This window comes from Strigops habroptila, chromosome 3 (genome assembly GCF_004027225.2).
Source record: "Strigops habroptila isolate Jane chromosome 3, bStrHab1.2.pri, whole genome shotgun sequence".
Classification (NCBI taxonomy): domain Eukaryota; kingdom Metazoa; phylum Chordata; class Aves; order Psittaciformes; family Psittacidae; genus Strigops; species Strigops habroptila.
The window spans coordinates 66,688,705-66,708,507 of record NC_044279.2 but is presented as its reverse complement, the minus strand read 5'-3'; the positions used below and the strand labels follow the sequence as shown (position 1 = coordinate 66,708,507).

Genomic DNA, 19,803 nt, shown 5'->3' with positions numbered 1-19,803 from the left:
TGAATGTGCAATTATAAACCTATATTCAGAGCTGTCCTTTGTCTCAAAAAAATGCAATCTGGCTCGCAGATGGCCCCAGCCTCTGCACCTCCCCTGTCCTATATGTTCCCATATCAGCCCTCTTCAGCCCATGGAGTTGTGGTAAGTCTCTGAGGGGACCAGTTTTTCCCTAATGTAAAGTAATGAGCTGCAGGGGGATCTGACTGAAGGAAAGGATGGTGTTACAAGCAGCTGGTGGTGTTGGATGGACAAGCAGTGCTTCTGTCTTTTGTGATTGTTTTTTTCTTGTGAGAGCTTAGGTTTTCCTTCAGTCCTCTGTGCCTAAAATCCTGTGATTTTACACAAGAATCTCAGCCTTCTGAAAAGGGAAAATTCGGGTTTTATCCAATATATATTGCTATAGAGGGGCCAAAGAAGGAGTTTTGAAGGGCCTTAATTTCCTGCCAGGAATGAAGAGACTAAAAGGCCTGTAAAGAAGATGACATTGCCTCTCTCACAGGAGCAGTGAAAGCAGGTCTAAGCAAGTTAGGCACAGATATATATACTTGCCCTGGTCTTATACTCTTTGTTATATACTTAGTTTATTATAGCTGCTGGTAAAAAGGAGCCAGTATTAGCTTTGAAAACATGACTTATGTAAGATAAAGGAAGCCAGAAATACAATGCACATAAATATGAGAAAAGGGAACTGCTTGCTCTCAGAAATGTGGAATAAATTTGCAGAGGCACAGTAAAAGATGAGAGATTATAAAAAGGCATTAGGGCTGTCACTGTGAAGGAGTCAGGGAATTACAGAGCAAGCTCACATTACCAATTCAGACTGGAGTCTGCTGTAAAGAATGTCCTGGTCTTTAGAGGTAACAATAGCAGTGCGAAGTGCATTGAAATCTGAAATTCTCTGGAGAATTCAGCAGGCTCATATGCGTATAGGAAAATGTAAATGGTAAGCATAAGCTATGTATATGTAGCAGCTTCATAAAAGCTCAGAGATAAAGAAAATTGTAAAAATGAGCTATTTCTTCAAAACATTAATCTAGAAAAGAATAAGACTCATAGAGAACATGTTACAGCCATGGTTTGAAGTAAGTGTAGATATATTTACACTGCTTTTCTGGCAGAGACTACATTGTAATGTTGGATCATGATTTGCATTTCCCCGTGGTTGTGCTATAGGAGATCTAGCATTGGAGCATCTCATAACACCCATCATATCTGTGTTTGTCAGGCAGAGAACCACAGAAGGGGGCTGAGGTGGTTCAAAGAGCAGGATTTTTAACCATTTTCAAGGGCTGACAGGGGAGATGTAACATCTAGTCCCAGATATCCTGTATTGAAAGGACTACTGAAAAATGGAATTAAGATACTTGAGATTTCTTTAAAAAGCTAACAGATCTAAAATAAATTCTTCTGCTGCTGAGCTTGAGAGACTACCTTTAAAACACAGTCAGTCTCCCTTTATTTTAAGAGGTGGTTGAGAACCACATTTACTGGTACAGGACTGATCTGGATGCTTATAAGTACAGTTGAAGATATGCAAGAGTCATACTATTTCATGGGGAACAAGAATAGTAAAATGCAAGAAGACACAGCCTGCATACAAAACCAAGGCAAATAAAATCACAAACCTCTGCCTGCCAAGGAGATTGCTTCTTTCTCCTTCAGAGTACAAATCATGAAAGACAGGCTTTGGGGAGACAAGAAGAATATGGCGATGGAGCCTGGGGAAGTAGCGTCTCAAAAGACTCTACTGAAATCAAGCAGAGATCAGTAGGAGCTCCTGAAAGGCATTTTTGAGTGCTGTTAGAGCAGCTAATGCCATTTTATTTTTACTATTTATAAGAGTCATAGCAGGGGAAAAAGAAAAAAAAAAGGAAGAGGGAGGTGTAATATGTGCTGTTATTAAGAGAATCAGTGGGAACCGGCCTGAGAGGATCAGACATGAGAGAAACTGGGGCAGACAGGCTCACTCTGGTATCTGTACTTGCCTACTGTATATACACTGTTTTTAACTTTCCCTACTGTAAACCCTACTGAAGGTCTGCCTCCCAAGGAACACAAAACCTACTGAAATGGCATTTTGAACTTGCGTGGTTGGGTGCTCTTAGTCAGTTTTGTTTGGTTGGGGTTTCTTTAAGCAGTGGTTTGTTTAAAGAGCAGCTAAAAGTAACTTTGCAAGTGTTTGCAAGCCTTTATCTTTCCACTTGCGTTAATGTCATTAATGCATCTCTAGCCACAGCAGTGCGCTCTTCAACTGGCACAAGCACTGTCCCACCAGAACTCCTGCCCTGCCGGGTGAACAACAGCTCCCAAGTGTCTGTCCCAGCAGGTGCGTGACCGACTATAAGCCCCATTCTCCAGCTAGCGTTTCACCACACTTGTGAGCTCACTTGCACTTGTGAGCAAATGCTCCAGACCTTTGCTACCGGTTGAACTCTGTGGCCACTGAGTCTTACCAGAGCAGCATGGGGATAAACGGGGTTTTTTTTCCTGTGTTAGATGTGAAACTCCAGTAGAGTGTGCAATTCTCACATCCGTGGCTTTTCTTCCTTAGCTTTGGGCTATGTTGCAATGCTGAAGGTACCCATCGTATCTCCATGTGAGACCTCAGAACTCTGTCTTGCCTGTTTGTCAGTTGTTTGTAAGCTTTTTTAGGACAGCTGCACTTCGCAGATGTGAATACTCCAAAAGAAAGGTTTTTCCCCTCTTCCCTACTGCCGTCTTGCACTTAACATTCTTCTGCAACACTGTTAGGAGACTTACAGCACATACCTGTGTGTATCATATTCCTCTTACAAAAACCTTACTGCCCACTTGCTAGAGACAACATGCTTGACTAGGTGGACTTAGCCTCATGCCTTTTCATCCTTTTCTTGAAATCAAAGCAGGTTATACGTGAATTTTGCAAGATATACGTGAATATACATCACAGGTCTTTGGGCTTACTGCTTTAATGCCAATAGGTTGCCTTTCAGCACCATTTTCTCCTACTTGTATGACTTCAGAACACCATGTAGCTGTTTGCTAGGAGAAAGTGCTGCCTTGTTGGCTGCAGACACCTGTATAATCAAGGATCCGTGGCCACCAAGCAGCAGAATCTAAATGCCTCAGAGGCAAGTCAGAGATTTACTTTTCTATTACTTGTGAGCATAATGAGACTCCTCAGCTACACAAATGGAAGTTAGGAAAAACAAGCTTGTTTATTTTAAGGTTACGGAACAATAAACCTGACTTTCTCCCCATTCTCAAAGCATTGCTCTGGGAGCAGAGTAAGGTCTTTGGAAGACTTTTTACTATGTATTTCAGAATGCTTTAATGCTTTGTTTTCTCTGAAAGTTACCTGCAAAGAAATCAGTTTCTTGTTGCTTCTTCCACATATCTCTTGGTTTTCTGAAAATCTCCCAAGTAACATACCTGTAATTACAAAGTCAGACCTTGTTTGCTTTGAAAGGCTGTGCCTGATGGGCACACAAGTGATTAAGAGTTCCAGCCAACTGTAGCCAGCGTTAGCCACAAAACTGTTCATTTCAGAGGGAGCTGGAATAATTGACTCACCTTTAGTCTGCTTTGAAAAACTTAAATGGTTGTTTCAGAATATTAATAAATATTTTTATTAAAATAAAAAATAAAAATAAATTGTGCTCACTGAATTGGAATTGTTGATTCTGGTATCGTGTTTGAGTTTTCAGAGTTATTTAAGGCATTCCTTTCTAATATATAGTGGGCTGGGCTTTTTCACCTCTTAATTAACAAGGAAGATTTTCTTTAAGGACTTGAGTCCTTAACTGAAGGAATATGCTCTTCAGATGTGTGAGACTGCCAAAGATCACAACCATCAAGGAAACTAGAAAATAATAACCCTATTACTGCTGAGATTAAAAAGGAAAAAAATGGGCGTGAGGACTTGTCTGGCGAGACTGTGAAATACAGTCTGGGGAGACAGATCTGGACACTTTGCACAGTCACAGAGCAGCAAAGCAAGGCTTGTTAACCTTTTTCATCGATTCCACTTTCCTTTACATTTAAAATGAGTGTGTAATATTTCCTGTTTTTTCACTACTGTATAGTGTAATTCAGCTGCTGTTGCTGTTAACCTTCACCCAGAAAGAAAAACAGTGAAGGCTGATGTGTGATAGACTTTTACTTGGAATTAGTAGCCCTTGCCCTCAGTTTCAGAGAAAATATTATAGGATTTGATTTGTGATAAAGGTAGAGGGAATGAGTGGTAATGTGGCTCAGAAAAGCCATTTTCTGTTGTCTGATGGCAAACTCTGCTTTTTTGTTTTTATTCTGGCCACAGAATGCAGAGGAAGGAGTTACAGAAACAGAGATAGTTAAACCCCTACAAAAACTTGATGTTCCATGAACAGCACATGAAGAAAGCATGATGGTAGCTGCTCTTGAATCCCCAGTGAAGAACATCTCTTGTGGTGCAACCAGCTGTTACCTGTGCAGGGGATGGAACAGTAGAAGATCGATAAAGATGTGATGAAACTTAATTTGCTGGGCTGCATGCCAGTGGCACCCACAGTTATGTGCCCCTGGTGGGACTGCTGTCGGAAATTGAGTTGAAAACATATCCGTGGAGGCATCCTCTGCCCAAATGGGTGGCGAAATATCCTTACTATGGAGTGATTGTTGTGGTTCTTAATATTCACTTGTAGACAGCAGCATCTGTGGGGAAAGCGGTGGGGTTTCATGGGACTAGTGAGTGGAACAACTCATGTTTTCACAGTTTCTGCCTTCATGTATGCCTGCAGTGTTATTTATGTTGTATGGATAATGTCTGTGGAATGGACCTGCTACGCTGGGCTGCTGAAGATACAGCTGCCAAACAAATGGTGCAACTGGCTCAGTATGAAACCAGGTTTACAGGGCACACTGGAGCAACAAGTGAAGGACCATCAGGTCTGATTTTGAGCTTTTCTGAGTGGTTTTTAAACTAGTCAAGGCCATTTAGCTAATGCTGTGGTACTATGAAAAATTCAGCTGACAGTTGTACTTGAGATGCAAGCCAGTCAGGTACAGGATACTCGCTGAGGTATGCTCTCAGGAGGCAGCAAAAACATGCCAGTGAACAGCAGAAATGCAGACAGGGTGGAAGGTTGCAGGAGAGGCCAGAGGTGATAACTGGGCCTGGGCTCATAAATCCCGTGGCAAACTCTGATAATACCCATGCTCTTACTGTGGAATACTGATTAGCACAAACTAATAAGTGACAATTTAGGTCTTTCATAATCTGCTTTTGATACAAACTGTTGTTGAAATGGATTCTCCCCAGGTCCCTTCGAGTTTGTTATCAGAGCGGTGCTGCATGTGGCCTTTCACAACACTCTACAATAAAAGGCAGAGGAGATCTTGCTCCTCCTGCCCATCAGAAAAGCTTCCCCTTCCCTCCATTGCCTCTCACTATTTGGACCTATGCTCAATGGACTTCTTGCTCAACTGGTTTGGCGTTTACTACTGGTGGTATTAATTTTACTGGTCTACCCTACAAGGGACAATGTCTTCTTCAAAAGGAAGGTGGAGGGAGCTGGGGCAGGGCTCGCAAGAAAGAATGTGCCATCTGTGCAAAGTCCTTCCCTCTGCAAAGGGAACACTGCAAAGTCTAGATTTGCTCAAGTTCTGTGTCTGTCTAATATCTTTGGAGTCAGCAACTGTATTATCCAGGCCAGACTTTGCATTTGGGAATGACCCCGTTCCCTTTGCCTTTGGAAAAGTTGTTAAACATGGGTAGGAAGGGAGGACAGTTGGGCTCTTGTTAAGGTGGAGAGGAGCAACCTCTTTAGTGTTGCTGAGGGCAATTAAAAATAAGGAAATTCCCAGAATTTACCAAGTTCCTGAATCATAAAGTTCATTTTCTTGAAATCACCTATGGGGCATGTTGTTGTTCTTCTCTGCTTGTGTGGTTAGTGCTTTTCTATCTCCCATGATCCGGAGGCTTCTGCAGGAGCTGGGGAAATATCCAGGGGCCACTGATAAGTCAGCTGCCCCCTGAAGAATGAAAAACTTCATTTGCACATGTGTTGGGCTTGGCTAACACTTCCACACCATTTTTCTCAAAAGCCTATAGAAAATATTTCAGTCATCACTAGAAACTTATTGTCATGTACCTCAGCCTCCCCCTTACTCTTATTCAAAGGGAACAGATATTCTTGCATTCCCCTAGGGAAAAAATACCTGGCTAAATGCCTGTGAATACACAGCACTTGCAGCATGTACAGTGAGAGGTGAATTTTGCCTGGGGTGGATGGACCCTTTCCTGTGGCATAAGCCCTGGGATGTCTTATGCTGTACCCAAACAGCAAAAGATGCTACTGACCAGCATCTCAGAAAACCTTTGGGCACAGCAGCAGAGTGAAGCCTCCGCTCACCTGAAATAAAGTCTCCGAAAGGAGGAAAATACCATCCTGTCACTGAGAGCTGGAGACAGAAAGCAGCTCTAGGCTTTGGCTGTAGCACTGGTGCTTCCCTACGTGCCAGCGCCTGCCGACACGGTAAAACACAGCCAGTGCTGGGAAACATGGACAAGGAGCACTGAGAATTGATGGTGCGCAGTTCCGTGGTGCGGTGTCTTGCTGAGCACCGTACGCCTGAGGTGTGACCCGAGCTCCTCCATCACGGCGGTGACCCGCCAGGCCGCACCGCCGGGTCTCCGCTCGCCGCCTCCCTCCCTCCCGGGGGCGGCCCTGCGCGGAGCACGGGCCCTCCCCGGAGACCCCCGGCTCCGGGTGATGCGGCGGGGCCGCGCCCGGCGCAGAGAGGGGTTAACACCAGCGAGCGGAGCCGAGCGGAGCCGAGCGGAGGGCGCCGCGCCGCCCCTCGCACAGCGGCCCCGCAGCGCCGCCGCCCGGCCCCGCTGCCGTCCCCCGCCTCCCCTCGGCCCGCCACTGCTTCATCCCCGGCCTCGGCCCCGGCCCGCCGCCGCGCACATGGCCCTGGTAAGTCCGCCGGCGGGAGCGCGGCTCCTCCGCAACAAAAGCGGGGCGGCGCCGGGCCGGGCGAGCGGAGCCCCGCGAAGTAACGGGCCGGCAGCGCGGGGCTCTGCTGGGGCGGCCGCCGCGGGGCTGGCGGGGAGCGACGTGACAGCGCCGAGGGGCCGGGCAGCCCGCGGGGCCGGCCGGCGGGCGGGCAGGTGGTGAGGACCGCGGCCGGGAGGTGCGCAGCGGGCGGGCAGGGCCGGTGCGGAGCCGGCGGTCACTGCGGGGATGCGCGGCCCTCCGCGGCCTTCAGACCCCGCAGCTCCGGTGGGAGGGCGGCCCAGAGGCCGCGGCCAGGGCCGTCGTGTCGTGGGGGCCCGGCCGGAGCCACCTGGTTAGTGTCTCTCTAGCGTTTGGGTCGCTGAGGCCAAATCTGGCAACCCCATGAGCGTGGCAGCCCCACGGGTGCACCGACCCACACGGGGCGATGCGCACCGGGACCCGACGGTCACCGAGGCTGCTGCAAGAGATGCCCCCGCGATGCCCGGTGGGCTGTCACCGCCCAGTCAACAGAGGGAATGCGAAGCCCTGGTGCCCCAGGAGGGGCTGTGGCAGGTTTGGGTGGTCCGTAGGGAGAGGAGGATGAGCTGGTGTGCCAGGATGAGGTCAGAGCAGCCTGTGCTGTATTATGGATCTCATCCAGTGAGGACTATGCACTGGGCAGCCCTTCATGAAAGCAAGCGAGCACTCTTGCTCAAGGGCTTGCATATTTCCCACATGTGGTCCACCTTCAGCTTTGGGAAAGATAATGCTTCCCAGGACAAATGGAGGACCTGTAATTTTAAGATCATTTTCTAAGGAGCTCTTCTAAGGACTTGCTTCAATGGATAGAGTCAGAGCCTGTATTTCACTCAACTGTCTTTGTGTCACTTAGGCAGTGTAGAGAGAACAGACATCCCCAACTCTCAGTTTAAGGGGACATCCCTGACCCTCAGTGTAAAGGAGACAAACATCCGCGACCTTCCCTGCAGGGATGTGCTTGGTGTGGTGCACCCATGAGGAGAGCTGCCTTTGTCCCCTTCCTCCTCGTAGCCCTGGGAATAGATTACAGGAAGGCCAGTGGGAGGAAAGGTGAATAGGGGATTCTCACTTTAACTGTGGTCTCCTGAAAGCTGAAACCGACCACTGCAGTTTAAAGTCTGAGGTAGCTCTAAACTTATTCAGTGGAGATTTGAAAAACTGGAGCTGGTTCTTGCAGAGTTCCACTCTGCTTTTAGCAGCAAGAGCAGGCTTCAGATGGCTTCACACAGGTTTACTCACAGCTATGTCCAGTGTTTATAAAAGGAATAGCACTTCAGCCTGAGTTCCCATAAATTAGACTCCCTGGTTTTCTGAGAGAGACAAGAAGAGGTTCTTAATATGAGTATTTATCCTGTGTTTTTCATAGCATCATTTCAGAAGTAGCTGACAACCGTCTGGAATTAAGGCCTTCCTGCACTTAGAGAGCACCCCATGTGTATATATGTATGTATATTCACACACATACTTACAAAGAAGATTCTTCCCTTAATGCTTCTGAGTAGGAACACCACTACTTGATGAAGATTGGCCAGTGTTCTCCCATAACATTCATTGAATGACACAATGAACCCCATCTCTCTGCCCAGGACAGAGAGCCAGTTGTGGTGACACAACACCAGTCAGGAAAAAAGGATTATTTTTCCATCACGCCTTGTTCAAGAACAGCCATCTCCCAAACTGAACTATAGCGAGTGAACAGGTTTTGTGAGAGAGGACACTATCTCTTCAATACAGTTATTTCCAAGAGGATAACATCCTTCTTTTTGAATCCTGAGCAATACCGTTTCACATACCTGGGTCTCCCACACTTTTGGCCTGGGGAAGCACTGTTGACCTTGACGATGCCTCAGGCCTAGGAGGGAGGACTCCTCTTGTTTCCATGTTCCCGTACGTCCCTTCTCAAACAGCATATCTGATTCTACACCATGTAGAAGAGCAGCAATGGCTGATCCTCCTTGGCTGCTCACTTCTCTCTTCTGTGCCTTTTATCAGTGCTGCTTGCCTGCTGAGACACTCTCACATTGTTCAGGGCTGCCAGCAGCTCCTGGGCGGCAGCCTGCAACTCTTCTTCCGGCACTGCTTTCCCCATGGTCAGCAACTGAAGTGTCTGCAGTGAACTCTGCACCTGGCTATCTTGTAGCCTCAGGAGGAGATCCTGCATGTCAGTGGTGGGCAGCTGTCCTTGCTGCTGGCCACTGGCTCTCACCTCTGTGGCATGTGGGTCAGAAGGATTTAGTTGCATGCGCTTCGACTGTGGCATGCCTGCAGGTAAGGAGGTGGGGATCTTCCTTGTTGGGGCTGGAGCCCTGACAACTATGTCCTTGTCAGGGCTGGAGCCGCTTGGCGGGGTGGTTGTGGGATGTAAGGGGAGAAGTGGCGGGGTACTGAAGATGCTGGACAACATGGCATCAGCGCTCATGTCATTGAAGGCTCGTGTGCTGCCCGGCTTGGCTTCGCTCTCTCCTGGGCATGCAATCCTCTGTGGAAGAGAAAACACTCCCCTGTAGAGGCAGTGCGCTTCAGGAGCAGGCACCTAGACACCCCCCTGTTCTGTAGGGTTAGCACTCACTGCACAGTCCCATCTTTCCCACTCCTACAAAGATGAGCCCAAGAAAGGAAAGAAACCTTCTGCTCCTTTCTTTGTCAAGTTTCCCTATAAATATCTCCTCGTGACTCCCAGTTGTCTTTCTCTTTACTTTCCTTCTCTTCTAGGCTTCATGAATCACCCTTTCTCATGCAGTAACCTAGATAGTGTTGACTAGGTTGGGAATGACGTGGAGCTAAGGGCTGAACCTCAAAGGTTCATTTTCTTGAAGAATACCTTTTGCAAAGTCTCCTTGTTGGTAAGTGGCTGCAGGTGCCATCTGTGTAAGCTAGTCAGCTTGGTGTGAGTGCCCCTGGAAGGTGGGCTGACCATGGCTCTCTTGGATCTTCTCTGTATTTTAGCCTCCCTCCTGTTTTCCCACTTCCTTATTTCCAGGGCTCTCCCTTTTGCCTGTTGCTTGCCCAGAGCACACCACAGTCTTCAGGAAACAGCTAAATAACTCACCTTAATGAAATACTTTTTCTTAGTACAGCGATAAAAAGAAAAGGTGCAGAAGTCAGGAAAGATAGGACTTTTTGGCAGTTCAGAGCATATGGGCCCTAGAAAGAGGCAAATAAAGACACAGGCTCAGCTGTAAACTCCAGTGCCGGGGTCCCACCAGCCATCAGCAATAACCTCATTGTCGAATGACATCCCTCCATGGAAAGCCCCATGGCCATTTGGGTGCCTCCCTGAGCCTTGGTGAGAAACTCCCATCACTTCTTGGTTATCTTCATGACCCTAGGTGTGAGAGGGAGCTGGTCCTAAGGACATGTAGATGCAATCAAGTGTGAGAGAGGATGCTCACAAGCAGATGTCTTCTCCTCACCGTAGGATTGCTATCCACCCTTTTCCCCACCAGTTCTTGAGTCTCCATCCCTCCCAGTGAGTAGCTCAGTGCTGGCCGTGCAGGATGCCCACCCATCCATCTGCCTGCCCTTGGGAGTCATGGTTGTCTTTACCCTCAGGGATGACTCCATGGTTTTCATACTCATCCAGCCTCTGGACCAAGGGGTACTGGCAGCCGTACAGCGTGCGAAGGAGGCAGGCAGTGCTGGCACGGCGGGCTGTCCAGAGGAACCTGAAGAACTGGTTATACTCCTGGTCGGAGAGCGGTGTTCCCAGCTGCTGCGTCTTCCCACCACGAGGGCCGGCATTGAAGCCCAAACCCAAAAGCACTGGTGAAAAGTAAAATGTAGGGAGTCATAGGGAGAAGGAAATGATAACCATGGCACACTCGAAGGAGCTGGAAGGCTTGAACCCAGATCTCTGGTGCCTTCTCTGGATGCAGGATCCAACACATGAGAAATGCAGTAACAGGCTCAAGATGGGGGGTCTAGATCTTGGGGAAAACCACCTCTGCCCATGTTGAAAGGGGTGCAGTGTTTGGTGGGCAGTATGTGGCTGAAGGACCTTCACTAAAGCTCTGGAGGTTCAAATCTTGAATTGGGATAAATGTCTTGGAAATCATGGCTGGAACTGGGAATGTAGCTCTGTTGTCAGGGTGGGGCAAGGAAACTCTTTCCTTTCAAGATTTCAGCCTCTGCAAATTCTTTTTCTCCAGATAAGTGGGTCCAAACCCCTCGAGTTAATGGAGCATGCTCCAGTGTGTGTGTGTCTGCCCTTACAATGGTCCAAGCATTCACTGAACCCTGACGCAAAACTTAAAGCCAGTTCTTCCCTGTGAAGAACATTATGAAAGCTTATGAAATCAAACTTTTGGAGATTAGATGTGCCCAAAAATAAAAGCTTCGTGTGCAATCTTACTCTCATCTCTTCTTGCATATGCTTTTTATATGTTCTTTAAGTACACAGCAATCTACTCTGCTTTCCTAAAGACTTGGTAGCTCCCTCAGTGTAGAGACTGGACCTGGTCTGTGAGGGAATCAGTCAGGACATCTGCCTCATTTCCCACAGATTGGAAGGTGTATGGAAGAATGAGTCAGGAAGATGCTGCAAGGGTAGTTTTGTGGATACTCTTCCAAGAAGTAGGTTTTATTCCTGGCTACACCACAGAGGCTCCTGTGTGACACTAGGCAAGTACCAGGTTTCTTAGTGTGTTATTAATGGCATTTTCCTTACCTTGTGGGTTGCCGTTTATAGGAAGGCTGAGCTGTCTTGCAGTTTTGGAGTCTGCATGTGGTGTATTTTGAATGGCAAGTAAGTGCTACATTACCATATGTATTCTGAGAAGCCAGGGCTGAAATAGCTCAAACTGAGATTCTAAAAGTAGCAGATGTTTTTGACTTTAATCCCTCTCTGCCCTCATTTTGCCATTTGCAAAATCAGTAGAAACCAATTAATAGCTGTAAAGCTCTAAAACATAGAGTATGTAAGAAGTTAATGAGAAAATGAGTCATTCTGTCTACAGCAGAATTCAAATGGGATCAGTAAATAAATCAGTGTCAAACACTGAATGATAAGGGCAACACAACATACTGAATAGCTGCTCATTAGGAAGGCAGTGTCCATCCAAGGGACTAAAGAAGCCAAAACCCATGTGAAAACATTGAAGCCAGGTAATTAAAGAGCTGGGTCACCATGCCCATGCACAGAGGGAAGAAATCTAACACTGCAAAATGAGTGTGATTCAGGCATGCTCCAAGTTTGACTTTGCAACCTCTGTAATGTTCTCTTAGCATAGGGCATTGGGGATTTTTTTAAGAAAAACTAACTTAAAAGCTTCCTCACAGCCTATGTCTTATTACCCTCTATGCTAACTTACCAACACCTATGTGTCTGTAGATGCAGCAGGATCAAAGAAAAGCATGTAACCTTTCCCCCCAGGAGGACAGCAGGGGTTATTGAGCACTCAGTGAGGCAGTAGGAGAGGAGAGCACCACACTCTGCCAGGTGACTGTGCGTGCGTTTGCAGAAAGCAGGGGAATGAGGAGACCAGGGGATAGTGGACCCCTCCAGGGTCTCCTGCTAGGATGTGGCCAGAGCAGCCTGGCCTTTCTATCCATTTCTTCCAGCTATACCCCTTTCTGTTTGTCTTTAGCCAAGGTCTTCCCTCAGACCTCTTTCTCCTGCCTCCTGTCTCACTTCACCTGGACAGCTCTTCCCTTCTGGCCTTGTGAGTCATGTCTACATCTCTGCCTTTGTGCTCATGTCCAGTTTACCCACCCAGCTGTCCCCATCATCACATCCCCAATCTCCACCTCTGCTCCAGCCTCAGCCCACTGCATCCAGCTCCGAGTCCTCCTCCCTGGCTCCTAGGTCACTCTCTGGCCCTCCTTGATGAATAAAATATCAGCTCCAATCAGTGAAGACTGGCAAAATTTTAAGCTCTTTGCATCTGAGGCATTCAGGGGTGCTCCTGTCTCTTCCTCTTGCCCTGAAATTGCCAAAGCTGAGGAGTGACAGGGAGGGGTAAAGAGCAGCTGGTTTGGTTGTTGTTCCTCACAACCTGGCTTGAAAGAGAGATGTGTCCCACTCACCAGACAAAACCAGACAAGCCCATGTGGCCGACATCACGCTGTGAGCGATGCCTGTAACAGCTTGGGACCTGCTGTGCTGCTGGAGGTGTCACATTCGCTGCTTTGCCTGCCTGCCTGTGTCCTTGTCCTGCCCCACTGGGTTCGCCAACACCAGTGGAATGTCTGGTGGCGTCACAGACACCTCAGTTCCAACTGTTCCTCCTGCCCATGCTCCTTCTGCCTCCCCTCCTGCCCTGCCGCCAGGTCTGTGCCCTGCCTGGCGCTGGGTTTTGTGTTGGGGAAGGCAGTGGTGGACGCCTGCTGAGTGAGGCTGAGTTTGGACCCAGGCCACCTCCTGCTGCAGCAGGGTCTGCCCTCCTTCTCGCTGTGCCACCAGGTCCAAACTCAGAGAAAGCCCTCACAGAATATGTTCGGTTTTCTCAGGTTGATGTCCACTGCAGCTTTCTTTTCTCCATGCCCCTCCTGCCTCCCAGAGGCTTGTGGTCTTAGTGGTGGCTCTCCCATCCCCGACCAGCGACATCCTTCATGGGGCAGTCCCTCTGGGGCTTGTGTCTGTCTGTCATTACAAGAACTTGGTGCAGCGCATCGCCTCCCCATGCTACAGGTCACCTCTTGTTCCTCATTCAGCCTCATAAGGACCGCGTCACCTCATCAGCCAGGACACTACCTGGGGACTCGGCTTTATCCAAACATGGCTGTTCTGGAGACTGGCACCTTGTCCCCGTCTGGTGCTTGGTGGCGCTTCAGGTTTCGTGTCTTTTTGAGGGACAGATCTTTACTACCTGTTGCACAATGTGCTTTTCTGCCATATCCCACAACCTGCCTGGCTTTGCACAACATCAGCTGTCTCCTGCATCCATTGTCTGCTTTCTGTAGGTGCTCACCCACCATTTTAGAGTGCCTGTTTTGACTACATGCTCACCTCGAACGACAGCAGAAAGGAAATGAACCACAAGGACATTTCTCTCCTCCTAAAATCAGGAGGATGGTTCAGCAGGGTCAGAGCAGCACTGCCTCATAGGAGGATGGAGTTTGTAGAGAGAAGGGGATCTTGGCTTCCCTGCCTCTTACCTGGGCTCAGAGCCTGCAGCCACTGCCTACTGCTGTGAGGACTGGAAACAATCTCTCCTCAGGGGGTGATACCCACTGAACCCACTGTGGAGGAGGCGGTGGAGAGCAGGAAGGATGTGACTCCAGGCTGTGGCAGATCCAGCAGAATGTTAGCTCTCCATGTGATTAGGGGCTTCTTTTATTGTGGTGGTGTTATGCAGGGGGGGGAAATCTTCCCTCCGTCTTCAGGAGGGTCTGGCAGCTGATGTCTGTTGTGGTACCCTCCTCTGGTACACCACTGAACATCCAGTTCAGTTTTTCTCATTTTGAAAGGAAAAAATGCTGGTTTACATTTCTTTTTCTTATGAACACCCAGTCATCGGTAACTTTACACTTGCTCTTAGTGGCATGGTGGGCATCCACATGACCAGAATGGTGAAACTCCGTTGCAGAGCTGGCATTCCCATGTGCAGCTTTTAAGCATTTTCTTTCTTTAACCTGTGCATTTCTAGGATGTCACCGAGCCCTCAGCATCTTAAAATGCCTCTAAACAAATGCCACTGCACAAATATAGTGCTCAAGCTAAATGGGTGACCTAATTTTCTATCCCACAAACCCCACTCCCGCGCAGCATACTTCTGCTCTGAACAGAGATCCTTGAGAAGTGGGATTGCATGTTGGCTGTTAGAACTGGCCAGAACAAATCACCTTGGTGTTCATGCACAAACAGGTCTGTGTGACTGTTTTCCTGCTCAGTGCCAGCCCTGTAAACTCCATCTGGAACAAGGCAGCCAAATTGCCATTTTTCTGGAGCACAGGGCAGGAAATTCTGCCTTTGGACTACTCCTGTCAATAATGTGTGAGCAGACCAAAGTCTCTTCTTTCACCCAGACCTGTGCGTGCCTGGCTGAGCCACTGAGAGCAACCAGGCAAAATACTCCTTGTGTAAAGGCAATACACTGCCTGCATCCAGACAGGCACAGAAAGCAGCCCAGTTGTGAAGGTGGCATTTTCCCTTTACCGGAACTGCTGAACTGCATTAACCACATGATGTTCTTATTTAGTTCACTAGGAAGAAAGGTGATGGAAGGAAAATGGTTTGAGGAATTGATGGTTTTCTTACATCAAACTCAGTAGGAGGCATTTTTGGTTTTGGGGTGCAGCAGGAGGAACATTGTGACACTGTGAGAAGGCCGCAAGCTGGCAGGCAGCTCTCTGCAGCATGTGTAGTTGACCCTGGCTTCGCTACATGAGCTGGCCCTGGTTATTGCACCCAAAAAGCAGTGTCACGGTGTGCGTGGCAGGACAGACAGTGACCCTGACTCATGTTTCTGGGTATCATTTTCCTCTGGTCTAGGTTGCTTTTGTCTCCTAAATACTTATTCTTCTGTAATCTCACTCTACAGCACTGCTACTACAATGGGTATTTATTATGTCTGTTTTCTTTCCTCTGATCAGGATCTGCAGTCCCTGATGGCTTAAGCCTCCTGGATGGCATGAAGAGAAACAGCTTTATGGGCAGAAGCAGCTAAACACTGAGACAACAGAGAGTTTGCTCACCAGGTGAGAAATTGAACAGAGCATGTCTGGGAAGGGGAGAGAAGAGCTGAGTGCTGAAAATTTGGTGTGTGCTATGCTGCATGCTATGCACTCATCCTGCCTCCTCTGCTCCCGTACTGTAAAGATTCTGCTTTCAGGAAGATTTGTAGGCAAGTTATGATAAAAATGAAACACACTCCTGGCGTATCTAATATCCTTCCAAAAAGGCTCTATCCAAATGAAATCAAATCCTGAGTATTTTTCAGCAAAGACTATACTCAGAATGTTAGAAAGCACAGCTAACCAAAGTGTGGCTTTTTCTTCCTTTCATGCTGACAATAGTTTTAATGTTTTCTTGGTCGGTTTGCTGCCTTGGTGTGCATGCCTCGGGCCAGTGCTGTACCTTTATTTGTACTACAAATGTTTTTCAGCCCTGAGTGTTGTAAACAAAACTTTGGGAATCAGTACAACCAGTGCGGTGGTGTCTTCCAAAATCTGCAGATCACCAAACCTGAGGGGTTTATCCTGCTGCATTCACCTCATATTCTGACCTTCCACACGTAAGAGGATGATGTTAACTCTGTAAGCAGTGCCATCCAGCTAATCGTCTTACTTCACACTCCAGCATCCATTTCTGAGGTGTGTTCTCCTTATAACTAATAAAAAAATCAGAAAGCTCTGAATGTTTCAGTCTAATTGTTCATTTCCATGCTTGATTAATAAAACAGTTTATCTTTCCACTCACTTGACTATCTGTTCTGTAGACAAAATCTAGGTACAATTTGCTGCAGAATATGTACGGCTTTTTTTTTAAAGAAAAGGGCTATGACTGGAAAGAAGAAGAAAATAGTCTACTTGGCAGGGGTGGATGCTCCTGTGGTGTTGGCTGCTTCCTTCCCTGATTAAGCCTGGGAATGCTGGAAGAAGAGCAGTGAATCACAGAGAACGGGAAGAGAAGCAGCTACAGTGGGTGTTGTTGAGGAGAGCAGTGATGACGTTCCTCTAACCTCGCTAGACATGGGAACTGTGAGGATAAGCAAGTGACAGGTTTTGTCCTTTAGGGCTGTAACTTTTTGACAGAGGACCCTTTTTGCGACCTGTGCCACAGTGGCTGCCCATCCTTGGGTCACATTCCCCTCCCATACTCAGTCTCTGTGCCCTCTCCCTGCCCGGAGCAGATACCGAGGGGCTGTCTCCTGCACTGTTAGTTAATGGTAGCTGATATGCTACGGTTGCCTTGTTTGGACTTCTCCCTCAGAGAAGCAGGGGGGTTATTCATTGCTAGTTCCTCTGTTCACTCCAGCAGGTGACAGGACCATGAGCGACACACAGAAGGGCAAGCTTCATCAGGGAAGTCCTGTGAGAGCTGAACTGCATCTGTTCCCCCCCCGAGTGCTCAAAGGAGATACCCTCCAGGACGCCGTTCAAAGACATGGCTGCAAGCAGGAGCTGGAGATAGAAAGCGAGGTAGAGACATCTTACGGAGAGAGGCGGGCAATGGTAACTCCCTGTGGGATGGAAGTCTGGAAGCACGACAACAGTGGTAGAGCCCGCATCAGCAAGGTTATCCTTGCTGGTGACAAGCCAGACCAAACCATGTGTGGGAATGGTGCCATTTGGATTCAGCAGGTGGGAGAGAAAACCTATGAGTGTCCTGAGTGTGGGAAGAGCTTCAGCCGGAGCTCGTACCTAAACCAGCACCAGAGGATCCACCTGGCAGAGAAACCCTTTAGCTGCTCTGAATGTGGGAAGAGTTTCACCCGCAACTCGGACCTGATCAAACACCAGCGGATCCACACTGGCGAGAAGCCCTACCAGTGCAGTGAGTGTGAGAAGACCTTCAGCCAGAGGTCCAATGTGATCAGGCACCAGCGGACCCACACGGGAGAGAGACACTACCAGTGCAACGAGTGTGGGAAGAGCTTCAGCCAGAACTCACACCTCATTGTCCACCAGCGGAGCCACAAGGGTGAGAAACCCTTTAATTGCCCCCGGTGTGAGAAAAGCTTCAGCGACCGCTCCTCCCTGATCATACATCGGAGAGTCCACACTGGGGAGAAGCCCCACAAGTGCCAGGAATGTGGGAAGCGTTTCCGGGACAGCTCGGCCATCATTCGGCATCAGAGGATCCACACAGGAGAGAAACCATACGAGTGCACCGAGTGTGGGAAAGCCTTCCGGCAGAGCTCCTCTCTGGTGACCCACATGCGAACGCACACGGGTGAGAAGCCCTACAAGTGCCCTGTGTGTGGGAAGGGCTTTAGCCAGAGCTCGGCGCTCACCACTCATCGCCGGGTCCATGGTGGGACAGCCTTGCCCATATACCATGGTAGCCTCCTGCCCAACCCTTACCAGTGCGCTGAGTGCGGCCGGAGGTGCAGCGACCACTCCACCCTGGCCAAGCACCAGAGCACGCACACCGAGGAACGGCCCTACATCTGCGTGGAGTGCGGGGACAGCTTCCGGCGGAGCTCGGCTCTCAACGTGCACCTGAGGATCCACCGCGGGGAGAGACCATACAAGTGCGAGGAGTGCGGAAAAGCGTTCAGGCACAGCTCAGCCCTCGGTGCCCACCTGAGGATCCATGCAGGAGCCAAGCCCTACGAGTGCGGCGAGTGTGGGAAAAGGTTCCGGAAAAGCTCAACGCTTAAAGTGCATTTGAAGATCCACGCAGCCAAGACACCTTATAAATGTATGCTGGGTAGGAGAATGCTCACTTCCACCTCATTTCTGCCATAGGGCTGGAGTGGATGTTCGGAGCGGGAAACAAAAGCAGTGATTGGGGGTACCTGAAAAAGGTGGGTGATGAGAACTATGGTGGGAAGAGACTGACTGGAGACACAGTAACTGGTGCCAGGGCTGGGTGCTTACCCCAGCAGCACAAAAACCATTAGGAGGTCTGGAAGCAAGGAGTCAGTCCTAAGAGCCAGGCGCTGGTGGTTTAGGGAGAGTGCAGAGAGCCTGAGGAACGGGCACCAGCTTCTGCGTAAATGGGGGCTGTGAATATGCGGTAGAATCAGGGAGAATCAGACTCGTAAAATAACTTTACAACTAAGGTGAAGATCAAAATACAAAGTTCCAGCTTGGTTTTGACTCAAAACTTTAGCTTCTTAGACACTGTGGTGGTCTTAGGAACTTTCTTTTTATTACCTTCCCTTATTTTTCATGAATATAGTAAGTTAACCCAGTGTTTGACAAGGCATTTCCAAATCTTTTGAGTCTGAGACTTTGGAGCTGAACTTCAATCTGTTTGTCTTTTCTAACTCTTTTCCAAATCTTACACAGGACAATGAATTCCTACCTCCGCACGCAAGCCTGAGTAACACAAAACTGTCGTGGCTTTCCCCACAAAACAGGGATGTGCAAGCATTTCCAGTTGGAATGCTGCCCTTTACTGGTCTGTGGCAGCTTCTCCTAAATTTGTCCTTGGTGGTTTTGAGCACCTTCCAACTTGTGGTATCAACAAAACATGGGCAAAAGTGTGGCCTTACCTTATTTAACCAAAAGAAATATCGACCACCACCCCCCTGTGTCCTAGTCTGAACTGGCACACGATGAGCTCCTACTGGTAGTCCAGAGACTGTTTGCAGTTTTATAGTCTTTTCTATGATACTCTTCTTTAGCTCACTACTGTTGGTAAAGTATTAACATACAAAGTTCAGCGTTATGAGTTAGGAATTACTACATTTGCATTTGTTACTATGCTAATGGCTGTGTATTATATAAACCTCCTCTATATTGCTATGTTTTATTACTAGCTACATGTTTCCATCCTAAATAAAACCTTTTTTTCCCTCTCTATAATAGAGTTTTCTGTCCTTGCGTACAACGGGAGTGAGATTATGAACAGAGATCGGCCGCACGCCGACTCTGCTGAGGCGAGCGGCTCCTGAAGGGCACCCTGGCCAGACCGGGGAGGCGCTGAGGCTTGGCTTTCCTCCTGCGGCTCCGGTGCTCAGCTGGCCGCAGCCCAACAGCGGGACAGCGGCGGCAGGGCAGCACTGGCGGTGAAGAGGAACCAGGACTTAGTAAGCGCAGAACCACCCAGTGCCCCGAAGCCACGGCCCGGCTAAAGGCCGGCGAGCGGGGGGCACGGCACCGCTCCCGGGCGAGAAGGGCCGGAACCTCCGCACTCCCGCCACCCCACTCTAGCGGAGAAGGACCGAGCTTTATCCTCAGAGGAGAGGCGGCT

The 19,803-nt window shown here is 48.6% G+C and overlaps 2 protein-coding genes across 4 annotated transcripts; one reads left to right on the top strand and one right to left on the bottom strand.

Moving 5' to 3' along the window:
- The first annotated feature begins 6,457 nt into the window (after nt 1-6,457).
- Nucleotides 6,458-19,412, top strand: LOC115605654 (zinc finger protein OZF-like). Of its 3 annotated transcripts, none has more exons than XM_030480419.1 (4): nt 6,458-6,938; nt 15,531-15,635; nt 16,113-16,250; nt 16,915-19,399. In XM_030480419.1, the coding sequence occupies exon 4, from the start codon at nt 16,929-16,931 to the stop codon at nt 18,348-18,350; it is 1,422 nt and encodes a 473-aa protein (XP_030336279.1). In that variant the 5' UTR covers nt 6,458-6,938; nt 15,531-15,635; nt 16,113-16,250; nt 16,915-16,928; the 3' UTR covers nt 18,351-19,399. The 3 variants fall into 3 exon arrangements, with proteins under 3 accessions (XP_030336279.1, XP_030336278.1, XP_030336277.1); XM_030480418.1 differs by having other exon boundaries at nt 6,461-6,938; nt 16,043-16,250; nt 16,918-19,412; XM_030480417.1 differs by having other exon boundaries at nt 6,461-6,938; nt 16,043-16,250; nt 16,915-19,410.
- On the bottom strand, nt 8,962-13,056 carry LOC115605321 (acrosin-binding protein-like). The gene is made up of 4 exons (XM_030479587.1): nt 13,023-13,056; nt 10,545-10,760; nt 10,048-10,142; nt 8,962-9,477 (listed from the first exon to the last, which is right to left on the bottom strand). The coding sequence occupies exons 1-4, from the start codon at nt 13,054-13,056 to the stop codon at nt 8,962-8,964; spliced, it is 861 nt and encodes a 286-aa protein (XP_030335447.1).
- Nucleotides 19,413-19,803: the final 391 nt, after the last annotated feature.

Coding starts and splice junctions, on each gene's coding strand:
- LOC115605321 (XM_030479587.1), bottom strand. CDS start 13,056: ATGTCGGCCACATGGGCTTGTCTGGTTTTGTCTG. Junction 10,143..10,544: donor CCATGGAGTCATCCCTGAGG/GTAAAGACAACC, acceptor GCCTCTTTCTAG/GGCCCATATGCTCTGAACTG. Junction 9,478..10,047: donor AGAAAAAGTATTTCATTAAG/GTGAGTTATTTA, acceptor TCTCTTCCACAG/AGGATTGCATGCCCAGGAGA.
- LOC115605654 (XM_030480418.1), top strand. CDS start 16,929: ATGAGCGACACACAGAAGGGCAAGCTTCATCAGGGAAGTCCTGTGAGA.